The sequence below is a fragment of the Curcuma longa genome, chromosome 2, assembly GCF_044706935.1.
Source record: "Curcuma longa cultivar G26 ecotype Majalengka, Jawa Barat chromosome 2, ITB_CL_G26_1.1, whole genome shotgun sequence".
Classification (NCBI taxonomy): Eukaryota; Viridiplantae; Streptophyta; class Magnoliopsida; order Zingiberales; family Zingiberaceae; genus Curcuma; species Curcuma longa.
Genome location: NC_133862.1, coordinates 7,639,250 through 7,656,857, shown reverse-complemented (window position 1 = coordinate 7,656,857; position 17,608 = coordinate 7,639,250). Strand labels below are relative to the sequence as shown.

The 17,608-nt window shown below is 46.6% G+C and overlaps 4 protein-coding genes across 4 annotated transcripts; 3 read left to right on the top strand and 1 right to left on the bottom strand.

Annotated features, from left to right (window-relative positions):
* Positions 1 to 286: 286 nt before the first annotated feature.
* Positions 287 to 4,815, top strand: LOC141821515 (4-hydroxy-3-methylbut-2-en-1-yl diphosphate synthase (ferredoxin), chloroplastic-like). The gene is made up of 20 exons (XM_074708919.1): positions 287 to 386; positions 489 to 754; positions 919 to 1,076; positions 1,182 to 1,288; positions 1,372 to 1,472; positions 1,562 to 1,638; positions 1,710 to 1,829; positions 1,910 to 2,140; positions 2,394 to 2,510; positions 2,626 to 2,700; positions 2,790 to 2,867; positions 3,061 to 3,120; positions 3,200 to 3,262; positions 3,372 to 3,516; positions 3,597 to 3,738; positions 3,808 to 3,885; positions 3,955 to 4,114; positions 4,210 to 4,308; positions 4,410 to 4,514; positions 4,597 to 4,815. Exons 2-20 carry the CDS (start codon positions 523 to 525, stop codon positions 4,813 to 4,815), a joined length of 2,367 nt encoding a protein of 788 aa, XP_074565020.1. The 5' UTR covers positions 287 to 386; positions 489 to 522.
* Positions 4,816 to 4,959: 144 nt separating this feature from the next.
* On the bottom strand, positions 4,960 to 7,593 carry LOC141821323 (CASP-like protein 5A1). Its single transcript, XM_074708735.1, has 3 exons — positions 7,107 to 7,593; positions 5,676 to 5,808; positions 4,960 to 5,416 (listed from the first exon to the last, which is right to left on the bottom strand). Exons 1-3 carry the CDS (start codon positions 7,316 to 7,318, stop codon positions 5,225 to 5,227), a joined length of 537 nt encoding a protein of 178 aa, XP_074564836.1. The 5' UTR covers positions 7,319 to 7,593; the 3' UTR covers positions 4,960 to 5,224.
* A 2,892-nt stretch (positions 7,594 to 10,485) lies between these two features.
* LOC141821322 (phenylalanine ammonia-lyase-like) lies at positions 10,486 to 12,856 on the top strand. Its single transcript, XM_074708734.1, has 2 exons — positions 10,486 to 10,901; positions 10,994 to 12,856. The coding sequence occupies exons 1-2, from the start codon at positions 10,525 to 10,527 to the stop codon at positions 12,750 to 12,752; spliced, it is 2,136 nt and encodes a 711-aa protein (XP_074564835.1). The 5' UTR covers positions 10,486 to 10,524; the 3' UTR covers positions 12,753 to 12,856.
* A 2,135-nt stretch (positions 12,857 to 14,991) lies between these two features.
* On the top strand, positions 14,992 to 17,603 carry LOC141821298 (phenylalanine ammonia-lyase-like). The gene is made up of 2 exons (XM_074708709.1): positions 14,992 to 15,500; positions 15,590 to 17,603. Exons 1-2 carry the CDS (start codon positions 15,124 to 15,126, stop codon positions 17,319 to 17,321), a joined length of 2,109 nt encoding a protein of 702 aa, XP_074564810.1. The 5' UTR covers positions 14,992 to 15,123; the 3' UTR covers positions 17,322 to 17,603.
* Positions 17,604 to 17,608: the final 5 nt, after the last annotated feature.

Below are 17,608 nucleotides of genomic sequence, written 5' to 3'. Positions count from 1 at the left end.
TTACTATATTTGGTGTCCGTCGTGATTCAATTTATTGATTTACAATTACATTGCCGGATAAACTACGCTGCCTGTTGCAGATCAAAAGATCCAACTTTTGGTGCGAGTCAACCATTGCGTGCTCAAATTATTAATCACGAATCTTGTCTTGAGATGTAGCGTCATGCATGGGATTTGACCGGTGATTTGACCTTGTATGGTTTCTCGTCGGTCAACGCCAGGCATCCCAATTCAATCCCTTCATGCCAGAATTCCTACGGCGTTTAGTTTGCGTATAAAAAAAAATGCACCGTGAAAGAGGAAGAGAAGGAAAACGAGGGTGAGGAGGAAGCTCGATCGTCCTGGGACTGCTCCTGAGCGCGTTCCTTCTTCCCCACTTGGAGTTGGTGAGAAGCTCCTTCTGATCCTTCTGTTTTGATCTTCCTTGAGTTTCCGCAGCTCGTTCGGTGTTGTACAGACATCTGACAAGCAATTCGTTCTTTTCACAGGTTTGCTAAGGCAGGAACAGGGTAGGAGGTTATCATGGCAACTGGAGCAGTTCCTTCATCGATGACCGGTATGGCTACTGGTCTGCGGGCCAGCGACCGCAGCTTCGGCTTTGTGAAGAATGTCGATTTTGCGAAGATTGCTCGTGCTCCTGAGCAACGAAGAATTAAGTCCCAGGGAAGAATCGCATCTGTGATCAGAAACTCTTCCAAATCTAGCTCTGAGATTGTGGAACTGGAGCCTGCTTCAGAAGGAAGCCCTCTCCTAGGTACGACAATATGATTCCTCTTTCATGCTCTGAAAATGAGTTCAAACTGTAGCTACTTAAAAATTTTCAATCATCAACTGTGATCGTTAAGCAAGCAAGATAATGATCCATGGAAGTGTGAAAAGAAAACCTATATCCTTTTAACTCTTTCTCTGTTTCCGTAGTTCCCAGGCAGAAGTATTGCGAATCTGTACACAAGACCGTGAGGCGAAAGACTCGTACTGTGATGGTAGGGAATGTGGCCCTTGGCAGCGAGCATCCGATACGAGTTCAGACTATGACCACTTCAGACACCAAGGATGTCAACAAGACTGTTGAGGAGGTATGTTTAGATCCTTTGAGTTTATTTCTCTGAAGACAAGACACCCTACTTGATGCTTTTCTTTGTAGAGTATGGCAGAAATTTAACAATGTTGGGATTTGGCAGGTGATGAGAATTGCAGATAAAGGTGCAGATTTGGTCAGGATAACAGTCCAAGGGAAGCGAGAAGCTGATTCATGTTTTGAAATCAAGAACACACTTGTTCAGAAAAAGTAGGTCTTGCAAGTTTTTGACAACTTTACTCAATTGAAAAGTTTCTCACAGCAGCATAATTTCTCTCTTTGCGAATGAGCAGTTACAATATCCCTCTTGTGGCTGACATTCATTTTGCACCTGCAATTGCACTGAAAGTAGCTGAATGTTTTGACAAGATTCGAGTCAACCCTGGAAATTTCGGTCAGGCATTCTACAATTTTTCATTCAAGTATAGAGAGAGCTTCTTGTTTAGTACTTCTAACCGATGGGGCTGGAACATTTCCTTGCAGCTGATAGGAGAGCCCAATTTGAGCAGTTAGAGTATAGTGATGATGAGTATCAGAAAGAGCTTGAACATATTGAAAAGGTACTAATGATGAATATCTATATTTTTCTCTATTCCTTTCCAGTCTTACGATCGTTCGTCTTCGTGTTCAGGTCTTCACTCCTTTGGTTGAGAAATGCAAGGAGTATGGAAGGGCAATCCGAATCGGGACCAATCATGGTAGTCTTTCTGATCGAATTATGAGCTACTATGGAGATTCTCCTAGAGGAATGGTCTGTACTGTTTGTAGGCTACACCTTGAATTTGTCTTGGATGAGAATCAATGCTGAAAGGTTTTCTGTTCCTGCAACAGGTTGAATCTGCCTTTGAATTTGCAAGGATATGCCGGAAGCTAGACTTTCATAACTTTGTCTTCTCGATGAAAGCAAGCAACCCAGTCATCATGGTTCAAGCCTATCGTTTGCTAGTTGCTGAGATGTATGCACTAGGTTGGGATTATCCTCTGCACTTGGGAGTTACTGAAGCTGGAGAGGGAGAAGATGGAAGGATGAAATCTGCAATTGGTATTGGGACCCTTCTTCAGGTTGCATATCTATGATACTCACTGTCTATGATATCTTTAGCAACACACACTAACAAGTTCTTCACAATAGCTTTAAGAATTTTATGTTGAAACATCTTTCATGATTCAATAGTATGCAAAATATCTAAACCTTTCAGTTACCTACTCAATCCTTTATTGATATTTGTAAGCAACAGAACAATACTTGCAAGTTTCAAACACATTTTTTCGATTGTTGAACTTAATATGTTACATGTGTAATGTTATTCAACAGGATGGTTTGGGTGATACGATCAGGGTGTCTCTGACTGAACCACCAGAGAAAGAGATTGATCCTTGTAAGCGGTTGGCTAACCTTGGGATGCAAGCTTCCAGTCTCCAGAAAGGAACAGTATGGCTCTTTCGATCTTGCCATTCCTTGATTAAGTGCTAACTGCTGCAGTCTAAGTTCCTGCACTCATTTTGCCTTTATAACCTCATTTGTATCTGTCAACAAAACTATTTAGGTACCATTTGAGGAGAAACATAGACGATATTGGGACTTCCAGCGTAGAACTGGTCAACTTCCAGTGCAGAAAGAGGTTAGATTTTTGTTTGCTTTACTTTACTTTCCTTCCTTTTTGCATCATCATCTGTAGAAAATTTCTAACTTCTGCCACTTCTTTTGTAGGGTGAAGAAGTGGATTACCGAGGTGTTCTTCACCGCGATGGTTCAGTCCTCATGCCAGTGTCCTTGGACATGCTCAAGGTAGGTAGTGATGAACTTCACTGTTCAAGGAATGCAAAAGCCATTTGTGTAAATGGTTTCCATTGTTTTTCAGATTTAATTCTCAGTATCTTTCATTCATCATCACCTCTAAACATAATTTACATCTAGCTTGCCCTGTTTGTTTCATTTGCACCTACTTTCTTCATAAGATGTTGCAATTTTGTTCTGTCAGACACCAGAACTTCTTTACAAGTCTCTTGCAGCCAAGCTTGTGGTTGGAATGCCTTTCAAGGTTTGTGTTTCTCTTGCTCTGAAATTAGACTAGTCCAGATTTCCTGTAAGTACCTTGCTGAACCTTCAGAAAATTTCAGGACCTGGCAACAGTTGACTCAATTCTTCTGAGAGAACTTCCTCCTTTGGAAGACGATGAATCGGTAAGCTATCACCTATTTGTTCTTTTCAACTTAACAAGTAGAACACTAAAAGTTACAGTTTGCAAAAACAAATCAATATAAAATGATTGTGTTTGTTATCTTTGATCAGAGGTTGGCTCTCAAAAGGTTGATCGATATAAGCATGGGAGTTATAGTTCCATTATCCGAACAGCTTGCAAAACCACTTCCGAATGCGATTGTGCTTGTCAACCTCAATGAAATTTCAACCGGCGCTCACAAGCTTTTGCCAAAAGGTGGCATATGGATTGGATTTTAGCAACCAACTCTCTTTTGCTTCTTTCTTTTGCTTCTTTTATAATGTGGTTGTTTTCAGGCACTCGATTAGCTGTAACTGTTCGCGGGGATGAACCTTCTGAGGAACTAGACGTCCTCAAGAACGTCGATGATATCACAATGCTGCTGCATGATCTTCCATTGAGTGAAGAAAAGCTCAGCAGAGTTCATGCTGCAAGGAGGTAAATGATCATAGTGACTGAACTGCCATTGTGATGCATTCAAACATAACAATATCGTATCTTTTTCAGGTTGTTTGAGTATCTAGAAGAAAGTTCCCTTAACTTCCCTGTCATCCACCATATCCAATTTGCCAAAGAGATCCACAGGTACGTACAATTGTGATCACTGCTGAAAAATACAATTTTCATTCTCATTTCTGGTCCTGAAATCGACAGAGATGATCTGGTGATCACTGCTGGGAGCAATGCTGGTTCTCTTTTAGTCGATGGCCTCGGAGATGGCATCCTACTTGAGGCACCCGAGCAGGACTTCGAGTTCCTGCGGAATACATCCTTCAACTTACTTCAAGGTTGCAGAATGCGCAACACAAAAACTGTAAGTGCATGCTCATTAGTCCGATCCAATGGCTTCCTATTTCTCTTCTTCTTGTCTTTGCTCATCTGTGTGCAAACAAACTACATTAATTGCAGGAGTATGTCTCTTGCCCATCTTGTGGAAGAACACTCTTCGATCTCCAAGATATAAGTGCTGAGATTAGAACAAAGACTTCACATCTCCCCGGTGTTTCGGTAAATTCAGTAACTTTGCTGGAGCAGTCATGCTACATTCTTCTTCTTCTTCTTCTTCTTCTTCTTCTTCTTCTAACTCACTCCCCTCGACACTGTTGCAGATTGCAATCATGGGTTGTATAGTGAATGGACCCGGAGAAATGGCTGATGCAGATTTTGGCTATGTTGGTGGTGCACCAGGAAAGATCGATCTTTACGTCGGGAAGGTAATTTCTTGAAGCATTCCTTTCAAAACTGTCTGTTCCAATACGTTTTGCTGAATCCAACTTCATGGTTGTGTTGCTTCAGACTGTGCTGAAGAGAGGTATCGAAATGGAGTATGCGACTGATGCTCTGATTCAGCTCATCAAGGACCATGGCCGGTGGGTCGACCCCCAGCTGAAGAGTAGGCTTCTCGCTGCTCTGCTGCTTTGCTATCGCAAGATAAAAGGATTTTTCTCGTTTTTTCTTCGTAATTTATCAAAATCTCAGACATCAGTCGAATTTCCTTGTTGGAAAATAAATTAGTGTATTAGTATGTTATGAATGAAAGGTTATTGGGTGTGTATCTTCAACTATGGGCAGTGGAAAATGTAACTTCAACTTCAGGGTTCATATGGTTCAAAACCTCACAGAACAAGCTTCGTTCCAACTTAAAAAACATGTAACACATTCAGTGCCCAAATTAATCTAACATAGATAGCAAAATCGAAAAAGAATCATCGTCAGTAAGCAAGTGCAGACATGACCAAGTTCAAAAACCACACTCAGGGTACACGGTCAGACGCAAAAACGCAAACCGTCCATGAAGCAACCCTTGGAGAGTACACTAAACTCATATATTTGATCTGTTCTATCGGTGTGGCATCATACTATAAACAGAAAAAAGAGACTTCAGACGCAAAGCAATCACACAGGGAGGTTGCATTCTTATTCTTCATCTAGATGCCAAGGACCAAAAGTTCAAGAGGAATGATGGAGAGACCGCAAACCAACTGATGAAGGCCATTGCCGTGGCAGTCTCAAAGCTCGTGCAGTGGTTCTGTGAGCATAGGTTTAGATCATTACCGATCAGGACTGTAATGCCAGCGGATGCACAAGCTGCAGCAAATGTCAGTGTGGATGTGATCTATAGAAAGAAAGAAATCAAAATGTTAGCCAAAGGTAAAAATAAGAAGAAAAATCAAGCCTGCTGATTACGTTGGAAAAAAAAGATTCCAAACTTACAAGCACATTGTCAAGACAATACATATTTACAGACAAATCTACTTGTAGAGGAAACATGGTAGCAAAAGTAATCAAACTATGTGCATGGAAAGGGCTACTAAAACTTAAAACAATGAATGCAGTCAACTCTTATCGAGCATATCTTTTACAAATTTTCTTACCCCATCCCCGATAGTAAAGAAACAGAGAGCTTTAGGGTTCTGCAAGGAGCGTTTAACAAGAATAGCATATATGTCAAGCACGGCCAAAGAGATACTCCAAAGGCTCTGTAAGATGGCCGCTGCAACCAGATAGCTGCACAACATAGAAAAAAAAAAGATTACTTCATCTTGTACAGGTATTGTCACTCATATTTCAGACAAAGGAAGGATGCTCATTAAGAAGAATTAGGTGATAATTTGCAAACAACTGAGGGAAAACAAATCCTACAATCACACAAACTCAGCCAATAAGGTATGACATTATTAAGCTTGATAATAAGAACTTGAATTATACAACCGTCCGCCTGATGTGCTACACTTACGATGTGCAGATATTTCTGACAATCTGAGCAACTGATAAAGAGATGCATTGAATCTAAAAGTCTTGCAAAATTCAGAAGCCTAATCAGCAAAATTTACACATGAGAATAATGGACTCTTTTCAGGTCTTGATGAAGAAAAAATTACATTCACAATATAAAAAGCAAAATTCACAAGCCTTAAAGTGTTTCAGAAGATAAAAATTCTAAGCATCAGCCATGGATCAAAATCTCAGCAGGGATATGGATATCTAAAAGGACCTAACTATAAAGGCAGTGCACAGGGCCAAACTGCTTGCCATAATTGTCGTCACTCACAGAGTCATCTCATACCCACAAGTTGAACCTATTAAAATCATTCCGATTAACTAAAAATATATGAAATCACAATTCACAACTGGATCTCTGTCGTTCACAAGTCTATTACCTTCTGAAACTCCACGTTCCCACCATAACAAAACTTATTCAACATAATTCGCACAAATTTCTTTCCTTATTTCCCCTGATTCCTTTGCCATGTATGATACTGAACGGTTCTAACTACATCCAATCAATACTCAGCTGTACTTAGCACATACGGCGATTACTAAATTTAAGCTAAAGAAATCTTATTGACATAGCAAGAAGGCCTGATCAGCAAGGACAATTCAGAAGATAAAAATAATCATTAGGAGTTCCCAGTTTGTTACATTTAATTCTTACACATTTCTCCAAGAAAAGGAGCTCCCATCATGAATCATGCTCAAATCTAAGCTCAAAAAACTTATATTCTTTGTGCATATCATCAAAAATAACCATGGCAGTGTCACGGTCAATACTCAATATGAAAATGAGCTCCCTGTTCGATACAGTTTGGCAACTGCACCTTAATTTCAAAACCATTCTTGTTTAGAAAATATTTAGCTTACCAAATAGTCTACATATACAAGAGTAGGAAAGGAAACACTGCCAGATACAGAAAATGGTTAAAAGGAACCGTTTTTTACAGTAAGAAACAAATAGTGTGCACCATAAGCAGTTAAAATGGGCAGATAGTAAGTTTTCCACAGATGAACAACAGGCCTATAGTTACCAGAAGGCAGTTACAGATGGGAAATCATTGGTGGAGACCATGACGCCGAGCGCCGCGACCGCAAATGCGAACTGGAGGAGACGAAGCGCGAGACCTCCGTGCGTCCCCGGCATCCCCTGTACGTCCTTCATCCTCACCCTGGGCGGGTTCTCAGCCGCATCCGTGAGGGGCGGCGCCTCCACGGGGTGCACCGTCGGCCGGCTCACGAACATCTGCCCCGCACCCAACCCTGAGATCAGAAGAACCCGAGCAAGATCCAAGGCGTCAGCTCGGAGGAATCCCACCACCTCATCACTCGAGGCCGCTGCCGCCTCGAAATCGCGCGATTCGAAGCTCCGACGACCGAGATCTGTCCCCGAGCTCAGCCAAGAGATCCAATTCCGGCAGAGAGGGAACAATCGCGAGAGGAATCCCTATCAGAGCTACAATGTTCGAAGGGAATCGATCGATTCGAGCTCCGAAGGGAAGGGGAAAGAGACGATCGACAGAGTCCAGAAAAATAAAAGGCATAAAGTAATTAATAAAAAAAGAAAAGTAAGACACGAGAAATATTATTAAAGAGAAAAACAAACGCCAATAGGTAACGGACAAGAGCACCACTTGAGTCACGACTTTGCCGGCTCGCACTCAGCTAGGAGGAATGGTGACTCAAATCGTGTCTCACAAGGTGTAGTACGTCACAAGTCACATGGGTCCCACTGCAATGTTGTTTCCTCTTGAATCATAGTACGGGTAAGTTTTGGGTCTGAATGGCTGAGGAAACATTGGAAAGTTGAGGATCACGGTCACGGGCAGTCGTCGGCGAGCAAAAAGCGACGACACGACCACCCGCCTCCACCATGAACTCCATCCGCTCCCTCGCCGCCACCGTCGACCAGTCCCTCGTCCTCGCCACCTACGCGCTCCGCTTCTTTCGCTGGGTCGAGACCTACCGCGAGATCGTCGCCCTCCTCGTCCGCAACTCCATGCTCAACTACGCTCGATGCATCCTCCTCCTCGACGACATGCCCGAGCGCCTCGTTCGCCACCACCCTCATCGACGGTTACGGCCGCGCAAGCATCCCAAGGAGGCCATCAAGATCTTCCGCCTCCTCTTCAAGCTCGGCATCTTGCGAACTCGTATTGAGCATTCCCGAGGCCAAAAGGTTCTCCAATGGCATTCTTGCGGAGGGCGTTTCCCTCCACCTGCAATACCCTCCTCCTCTTTGCTGGCATGAAGGAGCATGGTTAGAGCATGGTTGTTGCTGAGAAGGCGTTCGACGAAATGATTGCTGCCATGCTTTTGCTCCACATTCGATCTCCTCCAACATCATGATCAAAGGTCATGTCTCATCTGGTAGGGTGGAGGATGGCCTGCGGCTACTCTCTACTATGCAGCGAGAAAGGCCTGATCTTGAGCGAGAAGACATTTGCAGCTCCCATGCCTGGCCTCTGCGATGATGGCGCGAGAGCTTCGGAAGCTCGGGAGGCGGGAGCACTGAATTACATGGCTCAGCTAAGACTAATTGTTGGATTTAATTTTACAATTATGATGGACTTACATGTTAATTAATTAATAACATTGCCAATATCTCATTATGGATAAATCAGATAAAGTGATTTTATTGGTATTTTGTGTGTTAATGTGAAATCCATTAATAAAAATGGATTCTTAATGGATTTCGAATCTAAAATTTATAAGGGAAGATATTAGAAATCTTTACTCATCCCATCTGAAATTAATAATAATAGATTCTTAATGGATTTCAAATTTAAAATTTATAAGGGATGTGGATTAAGATATTAAAAATATCTACTCATCCCATTCGATAGAGACAGTGTCTTTTGATTCGGGCTAGATTTATGATTTTTGATAAGTATTGCTTTATGTAATTATATGCTATGAATTTCAATAGAATTGTTCTTCTTGAATTTGGTTGCGTGAACTTGAATACTTCATTAAGATTTCCGTCAATAACCCCAATTAGAAGATAATTCAATTTAAGATGGTAAATAAATCAAATGCTCATGAATAAATTTAATATTTAATTTGATAAAAATTTATTTATGTTCATTCATTACATACAAGATCAATTAAATAAATAAACTTGAACAATTTATTAAATTAAATAAATAAATTTGAACATATGTATTAAACTCGTTAATGTTCATAAATAATATTCATAAAAAATTTATAAATTATATTCATCAATACAACTTTTATTAACATAAATTTATATTATCAAACTCAATAATCAATTAAATAAATTTAAAATTTTAAACAATCTCGAATTAAAAGTTTGATAGCATATAAATCGAACCAAATTCAAATGGCTTGAACGAAACTCAAACTCACAAAAAATAAACCAAATTAAATATGAACAATCATCTAAATTATTTTAGATTTGATTTAACTCGATTTAATTATTTTATTAAATAAATTTAAACATGGTAAAACTAGCTAGTTTTGTTCAGAGTTGACGTGTTGAGTCACATAGTCAAAGTCAAAGAATTGGTGGAGCATCTACTTGGAAAAGCAAAAAAAAAAAAAAAAACAGTTGACCGTTTGACCTTCCCATTTCCCCGTACTTTCATATTAGTTTACACTTGACTTTGAGCACGTGTTGATCGAAGGGATTAAACATGTAGTTGCACAACAATTGACATAAATAAAATTATTATAATTTTTCATCATCTGACCTATTTAACTAGCATCATTTATGTGTTTAATGATGTTAATTAAATAAAAAAAATTATTTCTCCTATTTTCCATTACACTGAAATATCTTATTTATCAGATATAAATACTATAGCTAAATTATAAGGACAACATTAATTATCTCAATAAAAGCATAAATATCTTTGCAATTAATATAGAAACTTCTAAAGCCTTTAATAACCTTACCATAAACTCGTTTACAGTCGTATTGTAGGGGGCAGTAAACAAAGCTGAAAGTTTCATGGAACTTGTCTTAATACAAAGTTATACGCCCAATAGAAAATGACTAATTAGGTCCTAATCCTGTGGAGAAATTGCGTGTATAAAGACTAACAGTTAGGTGTGAAGCAGCATGACTGTTTCAAAGATTTGACTCAAAGATTGAGTCATGCATTGAACACCAACCCTCAGTTAGAGAATTTAAAACTCTACCAACCAAAAGTTGTGGTATTTGCCATGATTCAAATGTTCATTGCATGGTGTTTCAATTCGATTGGTCGATTGATTTAATCGACTTTCATTTCTCTATGATGACGAGGAAATTACCAAGAAATGGTGTTGTGAATTTGCACTAACCTGAGTTTTGGGGGTCGTTGGAGGCTCGGCGGCCAACTACCCCGCAGCTCTTCCTATTTAAAGGCTCCGATTCTGCCCGGAGATTGCATTCTTCCTCGGCTGCTTCAATTCCTCGAGGTCGAGCTCTTCCAGGTCCTGTTTGAGATGGAGTCCGCAGTTGTATATGGCGATAGCGGCCTCTGCCTCAAGGTCGACGACCCCTTGAACTGGAGAAAGGCGGCGGAGTCGCTCGCCGGGAGCCATCTCGAGGAGGTGAAGCGCATGGTGGAGGAGTTCAGGCGGCCGGTGGTGAGGCTGGAAGGCGCGACTTTGACGGTAGCTAAGGTGGCGGCCGTGGCCAGGGCGGTGGCGGCGACGGTGGAGCTGTCGGAGGCAGCGAGGGACGGCGTCAGGGCCAGCAGTCAGTGGGTGATGGACAGCATGGATAAGGGCACCGACAGCTACGGCGTCACCACCGGCTTCGGCGCCACCTCTCACCGGAGAACCAAGCAAGGAGACGCCTTGCAGAAAGAGCTCATCAGGTTCATAAATAATAATAATAATAATGAAAAAAATTCTTTCTTCTCCCCAGAATTAAACTGTTATCTGAAAAATGGAATCTTTCTTGGGGCAGATTCTTGAATGCCGGAATATTCGGGAACGGCGAGGAGTCGGGGCACACCTTGCCGTCCCCGGCGGTGAGGGCGGCGATGTTGGTGCGGATCAACACGCTTCTCCAGGGCTACTCAGGCATCCGGTTTGAGATCCTGGAAGCCATCACCAGCCTCCTCAATGGCCGCATCACCCCCTGTTTGCCACTTCGGGGCACCATCACCGCCTCCGGCGACCTCGTCCCCCTGTCCTACATCGCGGGGATCCTGACGGGGCGACCGAACGCGAAGGCAGTCTGCCCAGACGGCAAGGTCGTCGGCGCCGCCGAGGCCTTCATGCTCGCCGGCATTGAGGGCGGCTTCTTCGAGTTGCAGCCCAAGGAGGGGCTGGCGCTGGTGAACGGCACCGCCGTGGGGTCGGGCTTGGCGTCGATAGTCCTGTTCGAGGTCAACGTGCTCGCTCTGCTCGCCGAGGTGACGTCGGCCGTCTTCTGCGAGGTGATGCAAGGGAAACCGGAATTCACCGACCACCTCACCCACAAGCTGAAGCACCACCCTGGCCAGATCGAGGCCGCCGCAGTGATGGAGCACATCCTCGACGGCAGCGCCTACGTGAAAATGGCCAAGAGCCTCCACGAGCAAGACCCATTGCAGAAGCCGAAGCAGGATAGGTACGCGCTGCGCACCTCGCCGCAGTGGCTCGGCCCCCAAATCGAGGTCATCCGCGCCGCCACCAAATCGATCGAGAGGGAGATCAATTCGGTGAACGACAATCCCCTCATTGATGTATCTCGGAACAAAGCGCTCCACGGCGGTAACTTCCAGGGAACGCCCATCGGCGTCTCCATGGACAACGCTCGCCTCGCATTGGCGGCGATCGGAAAGCTAATGTTCGCGCAGTTCTCTGAGCTAGTCAATGATTTTTACAACAACGGGCTGCCGTCGAACCTCTCCGGCGGGCGGAACCCTAGTTTGGACTATGGATTCAAGGGGGCGGAGATCGCAATGGCGGCGTACTGTTCGGAGCTCCAGTTCCTGGGCAACCCCGTGACGAACCACGTGCAGAGCGCGGAGCAGCACAACCAGGACGTGAACTCGCTGGGCCTCATCTCGGCACGGAAGACGGCGGAGGCGGTGGAGATTCTGAAGCTCATGTCGGCGACCTACCTGGTGGCCCTCTGCCAGGCGATCGACCTGCGGCACCTGGAGGAGAACCTGAGGAGCGCCGTGAAGGGAGCAGTAAGCCAGGCGGCGAAGCGGACGCTGACGGTGGGCGCGGGGGGCGAGCTCCACCCTGCACGGTTCTGCGAGAGGGACCTCGTGAAGGCGGTGGAGCGGGAGCAGGTGTTCGCCTACGCCGACGACCCCTGCAGCGCGGCGTACCCGCTGATGGCGAAGCTGCGGCAGGTGCTGGTGGAGCACGCGCTGGAGGAGGAGGAGAAGGGGGCGAAGGAGGAAGACGGCGGGAGCGCCATCTTCAAGAAGATCTCTGCGTTCGAGGAGGAGCTGAGGCAGCTGCTGCCGAGGGAGGTGGAGGCCGCGAGGGCGGCGGTGGAGGACCGGAGGGCGGCGATCCCCAACAGGATCTCGCAGTGCCGATCGTATCCGCTGTACCGTCTGGTGAGGGAGGAGCTCGGGACCGAGTTCCTGACGGGGGAGAAGGTTCGGTCGCCGGGGGAGGAGTGCGGGAAGGTGTTCGACGCCATTTGCGAGGGGAAGGTGATCGATCCATTGCTCCAGTGCTTGAAGGAGTGGGATGGCGCGCCGCTTCCCATCTGCTAAAAATTGCAGTATTAATATAATAAATGTTTGAATTTAAATAATAAATATGAGATGTCTTTGGATTTAATGTATCTTTCTTATAATATATGAAATTATATTTATTATTTTGGAGTGGTTTTTTAATATAAAGGAATGCAAATCAAACACAAAAGGAAAAAATTTCAAGAATAATATTTGCTAAAATTGCATATGTATTTTTTAAATTTACAAATAAATTTGCCGTTGAGTTTTAACAAATATTAAATTTGATTGTTGTTCTGGTCAAATGTCGTCAGGCAACAAATAGTCTACTCATGAATTGCTATTCTTGTCGACAAAGGAACCTAAAAAAAACTAAATAAATGGATTAGTAGGATACCAGAAGTTTCCGACAGGCCACTCTGGCGTTCAGTCAGTATAAAAAGAAGAAGAATCAAAATAAGAAGTGTATGTAGTTATTGAAATTGAGAGAGAAGATCTTTTTCATGTAACATGCGGAAAAGTTTATATACTTACAACGAATATCCATGTTAGTCTTAAGACAGACCTATGTTGGAGCTGAGGGGACAAATTATAACGATTGTTGCCAAGTGGCCTGACATAAGATATCTGGGAGATCAAGTCTGTCAACCTTGTAACTGCGATGTGGTTTGACATTGCTGATTATTCTCACATTTTAGTTATAGGTGCATATACGAGGGGATTCAGGGGATCAGATCTGACAACCTCGTAATCGTCCTGATCCTTTGGCATGGCTCGCACGCTTGAGGGATCTTGGCAAATTCTATGGTCGGGATGACCGATGAGCCGAGAAAAATGGAGCGACCGAGGTGGCCAAGGTCGGGATGCCCGAGAGACCGAGATGGCTGAGGTCAGAATGGCCGAGAGACCGAAATAGTCGAGGTAGGTGTTCCTGTTGAGAGCTGCTTCTGGACACATCACCAGACCTTCCTCGCCATGGGAGCGAGACAGTAAGGGAGCAGGGCACGCGCGGAGCCTGCGACGGAGCCTCTGGCACATGCGTGGCTCGAGCAGACAGCGCACCACGCATGGCAGACGGAGCAGCGCGGAGCAGGGCACGCGCGGAGCCTGCGACGGAGCCTCTGGCACATGCGTGGCTCGAGCAGACAGCGCACCACGCATGGCAGACGGAGCAGCGCGGAGCAGGGCACGCGCGGAGCCTGCGACGGAGCCTCTGGCACATGCGTGGCTCGAGCAGACAGCGCACCACGCATGGCAGACGGAGCAGCGCGGAGCAGGGCACGCGCGGAGCCTGCGACGGAGCCTCTGCAGCGCACCACGCATGGCAGACGGAGCAGCGAGAGAGATCGGGATGACCGAGTGAGAGATAGAGAGATCGAGATAATCGAGATCGGAATGGTCGAGAGATCGAGAGGTAGAGAGATCGAAACAGTTGAGGTCGAAATGGCCAAGAGACCGAGAGACTGAGAAACCGAGAGGCAGAGAGATCGAAATGGTCGAGGTCGGAGTCAGGATGAGGGCACTAATTCATCTAGGGCTGACTATTGACTTCCTGACTTGACACATCAGTCTGTTTCTTGACCTTCTCTGTCATGAAGGCTAATCAGAATCCGTCACATCATAATTCTCCACTTCAAGTTTAGTCGAATTTTAGTCGAATGAGGCGTAAATTGACTGACTGAACAATAGTGGATCGGGAGAGGATCCGCTCGGGCCAGTCCTATGAGTATCAATTGGATTCGCAACAATAGGTTGAACTGCTCGTCACGGGTCAGATTCAGAGTTACAGGTCAGCTCCACAATCAGTGGTCGAGTCGCATTTAATAGCTTGAATATGCGATCTGTCTTGAGACCGAGGAGCGTATCTCTGTAATGACAGAGGTGTGCGATATCGGTTAGGATATCCATACGGTTGGATCAAATGTGAGAATGTCATGTGTCAGTGTCAAACTCTCAATGATGAGGATTGAGGGCTAGGCGACTTATCGTCGAGAGAAATTGCTTAGAAAAAGAGGAACAGTGAAGTGTGACGCAGCATGACTGTTTCAAAGATTTAACTCAATGATTGGGGGTGAAGCAGATTCAAAGACACCAACCCTCAGTTAGAGAATTTAAAATTCAACCAACCAAAAGATGTGGTATTGGCCATGATTGAAATGTTCAATGCATCGTGTTTCAATTCAATTGGTCGATTGATTTAATCCACTTTCATTTCTTTATGATAACGAGGAAATTACCAAGAAATGGTGTTGTGAATTTGCGCTCACCTGAGTTTTGGAGTCGTTGGAGGCTCGGCAGCCAACTGCCCCGCAGCTCTTCCTATTTAAAGGCTCCGATTCTGCCCGGAGATTGCATTCTTCCTCGGCTGCTTCAATTCCTCGAGCTCGAGCTCTTCCGGGTCCTGTTTGAGATGGAGTCCGCAGTTGTATATGGCGATAGCGGCCTCTGCCTCAAGGTCGACGACCCCTTGAACTGGAGAAAGGCGGCGGAGTCGCTCGCCGGGAGCCATCTCGAGGAGGTGAAGCGCATGGTGGAGGAGTTCAGGCGGCCGGTGGTGAGGCTGGAAGGCGCGACCTTGACCGTAGCTCAGGTGGCGGCCGTGGCCAAGGCAGTGGCGGCGACGGTGGAGCTGTCGGAGGCAGCGAGGGACGGCGTCAGGGCCAGCAGTCAGTGGGTGATGGAAAGCATGGATAAGGGCACCGACAGCTATGGCGTCACCACCGGCTTCGGCGCCACCTCTCACCGGAGAACCAAGGAAGGAGGCGCCTTGCAGAAAGAGCTCATCAGGTTCATAAATAATAATAATAATGAAAAAAATTCTTTCTTCTCCCCAAAATTAAACTGTTGTCTGAAAAATGGAATCTTTCTTGGGGCAGATTCTTGAATGCCGGAATATTCGGGAACGGCGAGGAGTCGGGGCACACCTTGCCGTCCCCGGCGGTGAGGGCGGCGATGTTGGTGCGGATCAACACGCTTCTCCAGGGCTACTCAGGCATCCGGTTTGAGATCCTGGAAGCCATCACCAGCCTCCTCAATGGGCGCATCACCCCCTGTTTGCCACTTCGGGGCACCATCACCGCCTCCGGCGACCTCGTCCCCCTGTCCTACATCGCGGGGATCCTGACGGGGCGACCGAACGCGAAGGCAGTCGGCCCGGATGGCAAGGTCGTCGGCGCCGCCGAGGCCTTCATGCTCGCTGGCATTGAGGGCGGCTTCTTCGAGTTGCAGCCGAAGGAGGGGCTGGCGCTGGTGAACGGAACCGCCGTGGGGTCGGGCTTGGCGTCGATGGTCCTGTTCGAGGTCAACGTGCTCGCTCTGCTCGCGGAGGTGACGTCGGCCGTCTTCTGCGAGGTGATGCAAGGGAATCCGGAATTCACAGACCACCTCACCCACAAGCTGAAGCACCACCCTGGCCAGATCGAGGCCGCCGCCGTGATGGAGCACATCCTCGACGGCAGCGCCTACGTGAAAGACCCATTGCAGAAGCCGAAGAAGGATAGGTACGCGCTGCGCACCTCGCCGCAGTGGCTCGGCCCCCAAATCGAGGTCATCCGCGCCGCAACCAAATCGATCGAGAGGGAGATCAATTCGGTGAACGACAATCCCCTCATTGATGTATCCCGGAACAAAGCGCTCCACGGCGGTAACTTCCAGGGAACGCCCATCGGCGTCTCCATGGACAACGCTCGCCTCGCATTGGCGGCGATCGGAAAGCTAATGTTCGCGCAGTTCTCCGAGCTGGTCAATGATTTTTACAACAACGGGCTGCCGTCGAACCTCTCCGGCGGGCGGAACCCTAGTTTGGACTATGGATTCAAGGGGGCGGAGGTCGCGATGGCGGCGTACTGTTCGGAGCTCCAGTTCCTGGGCAACCCCGTGACGAACCACGTGCAGAGCGCGGAGCAGCACAACCAAGACGTGAACTCGCTGGGCCTCATCTCGGCACGGAAGACGGCGGAGGCGGTGGAGATTCTGAAGCTCATGTCGGCGACCTACCTGGTGGCCCTCTGCCAGGCGATCGACCTGCGGCACCTGGAGGAGAACCTGATGTGCGCCGTGAAGGGAGCAGTAAGCCAAGCGGCGAAGCGGACGCTGACGGTGGGCGCGGGGGGCGAGCCCCACCCTGCACGGTTCTGCGAGGGGGACCTCGTGAAGGCGGTGGAGCGGGAGCAGGTGTTCGCCTACGCCGACGACCCCTGCAGCGCGGCGTACCCGCTGATGGGGATGCTGCGGCAGGTGCTGCTGGAGCACGCGCTGGAGGAGGAGAAGGGGGCGAAGGAGGAAGACGGCGGGAGCGCCATCTTCAAGAAGATCTCGGCGTTCGAGGAGGAGCTGAGGCAGCTGCTGCCGAGGGAGGTGGAGGCCGCGAGGGCGGCGGTGGAGGACGGGAGGGCGGCGATCCCCAACAGGATCTCGCAGTGCCGATCGTATCCGCTGTACCGTCTGGTGCGGGAGGAGCTCGGGACCGAGTTCCTGACGGGGGAGAAGGTTCGGTCGCCGGGGGAGGAGTGCGGGAAGGTGTTCGACGCCATTTGCGAGGGGAAGGTGATCGATCCATTGCTCCAGTGCCTGAAGGAGTGGGATGGCGCGCCGCTTCCCATCTGCTAAAAATTGCAGACCATCCGCAACGCTCCCTCGTTATAACACTCTTAATATTAATAATTTAAAAAATAAAAAAATAAAAAAAAATACATATGGGATGGGCCAGCCAGAGGCTGACCCACCCAACTGCCATATGGTGTTCAAAATATTGAATACGTTCACGTGGAGAGGTGTTATAACACCTTTTCCACGTTGTTCATTAAGACTCTTTTGAGTGTTATTAACTAGCTATTAAGGGAGCATTGGGATGCTCTAATACAATAAATGTTTGAATTTAAATAATAAACATGAGA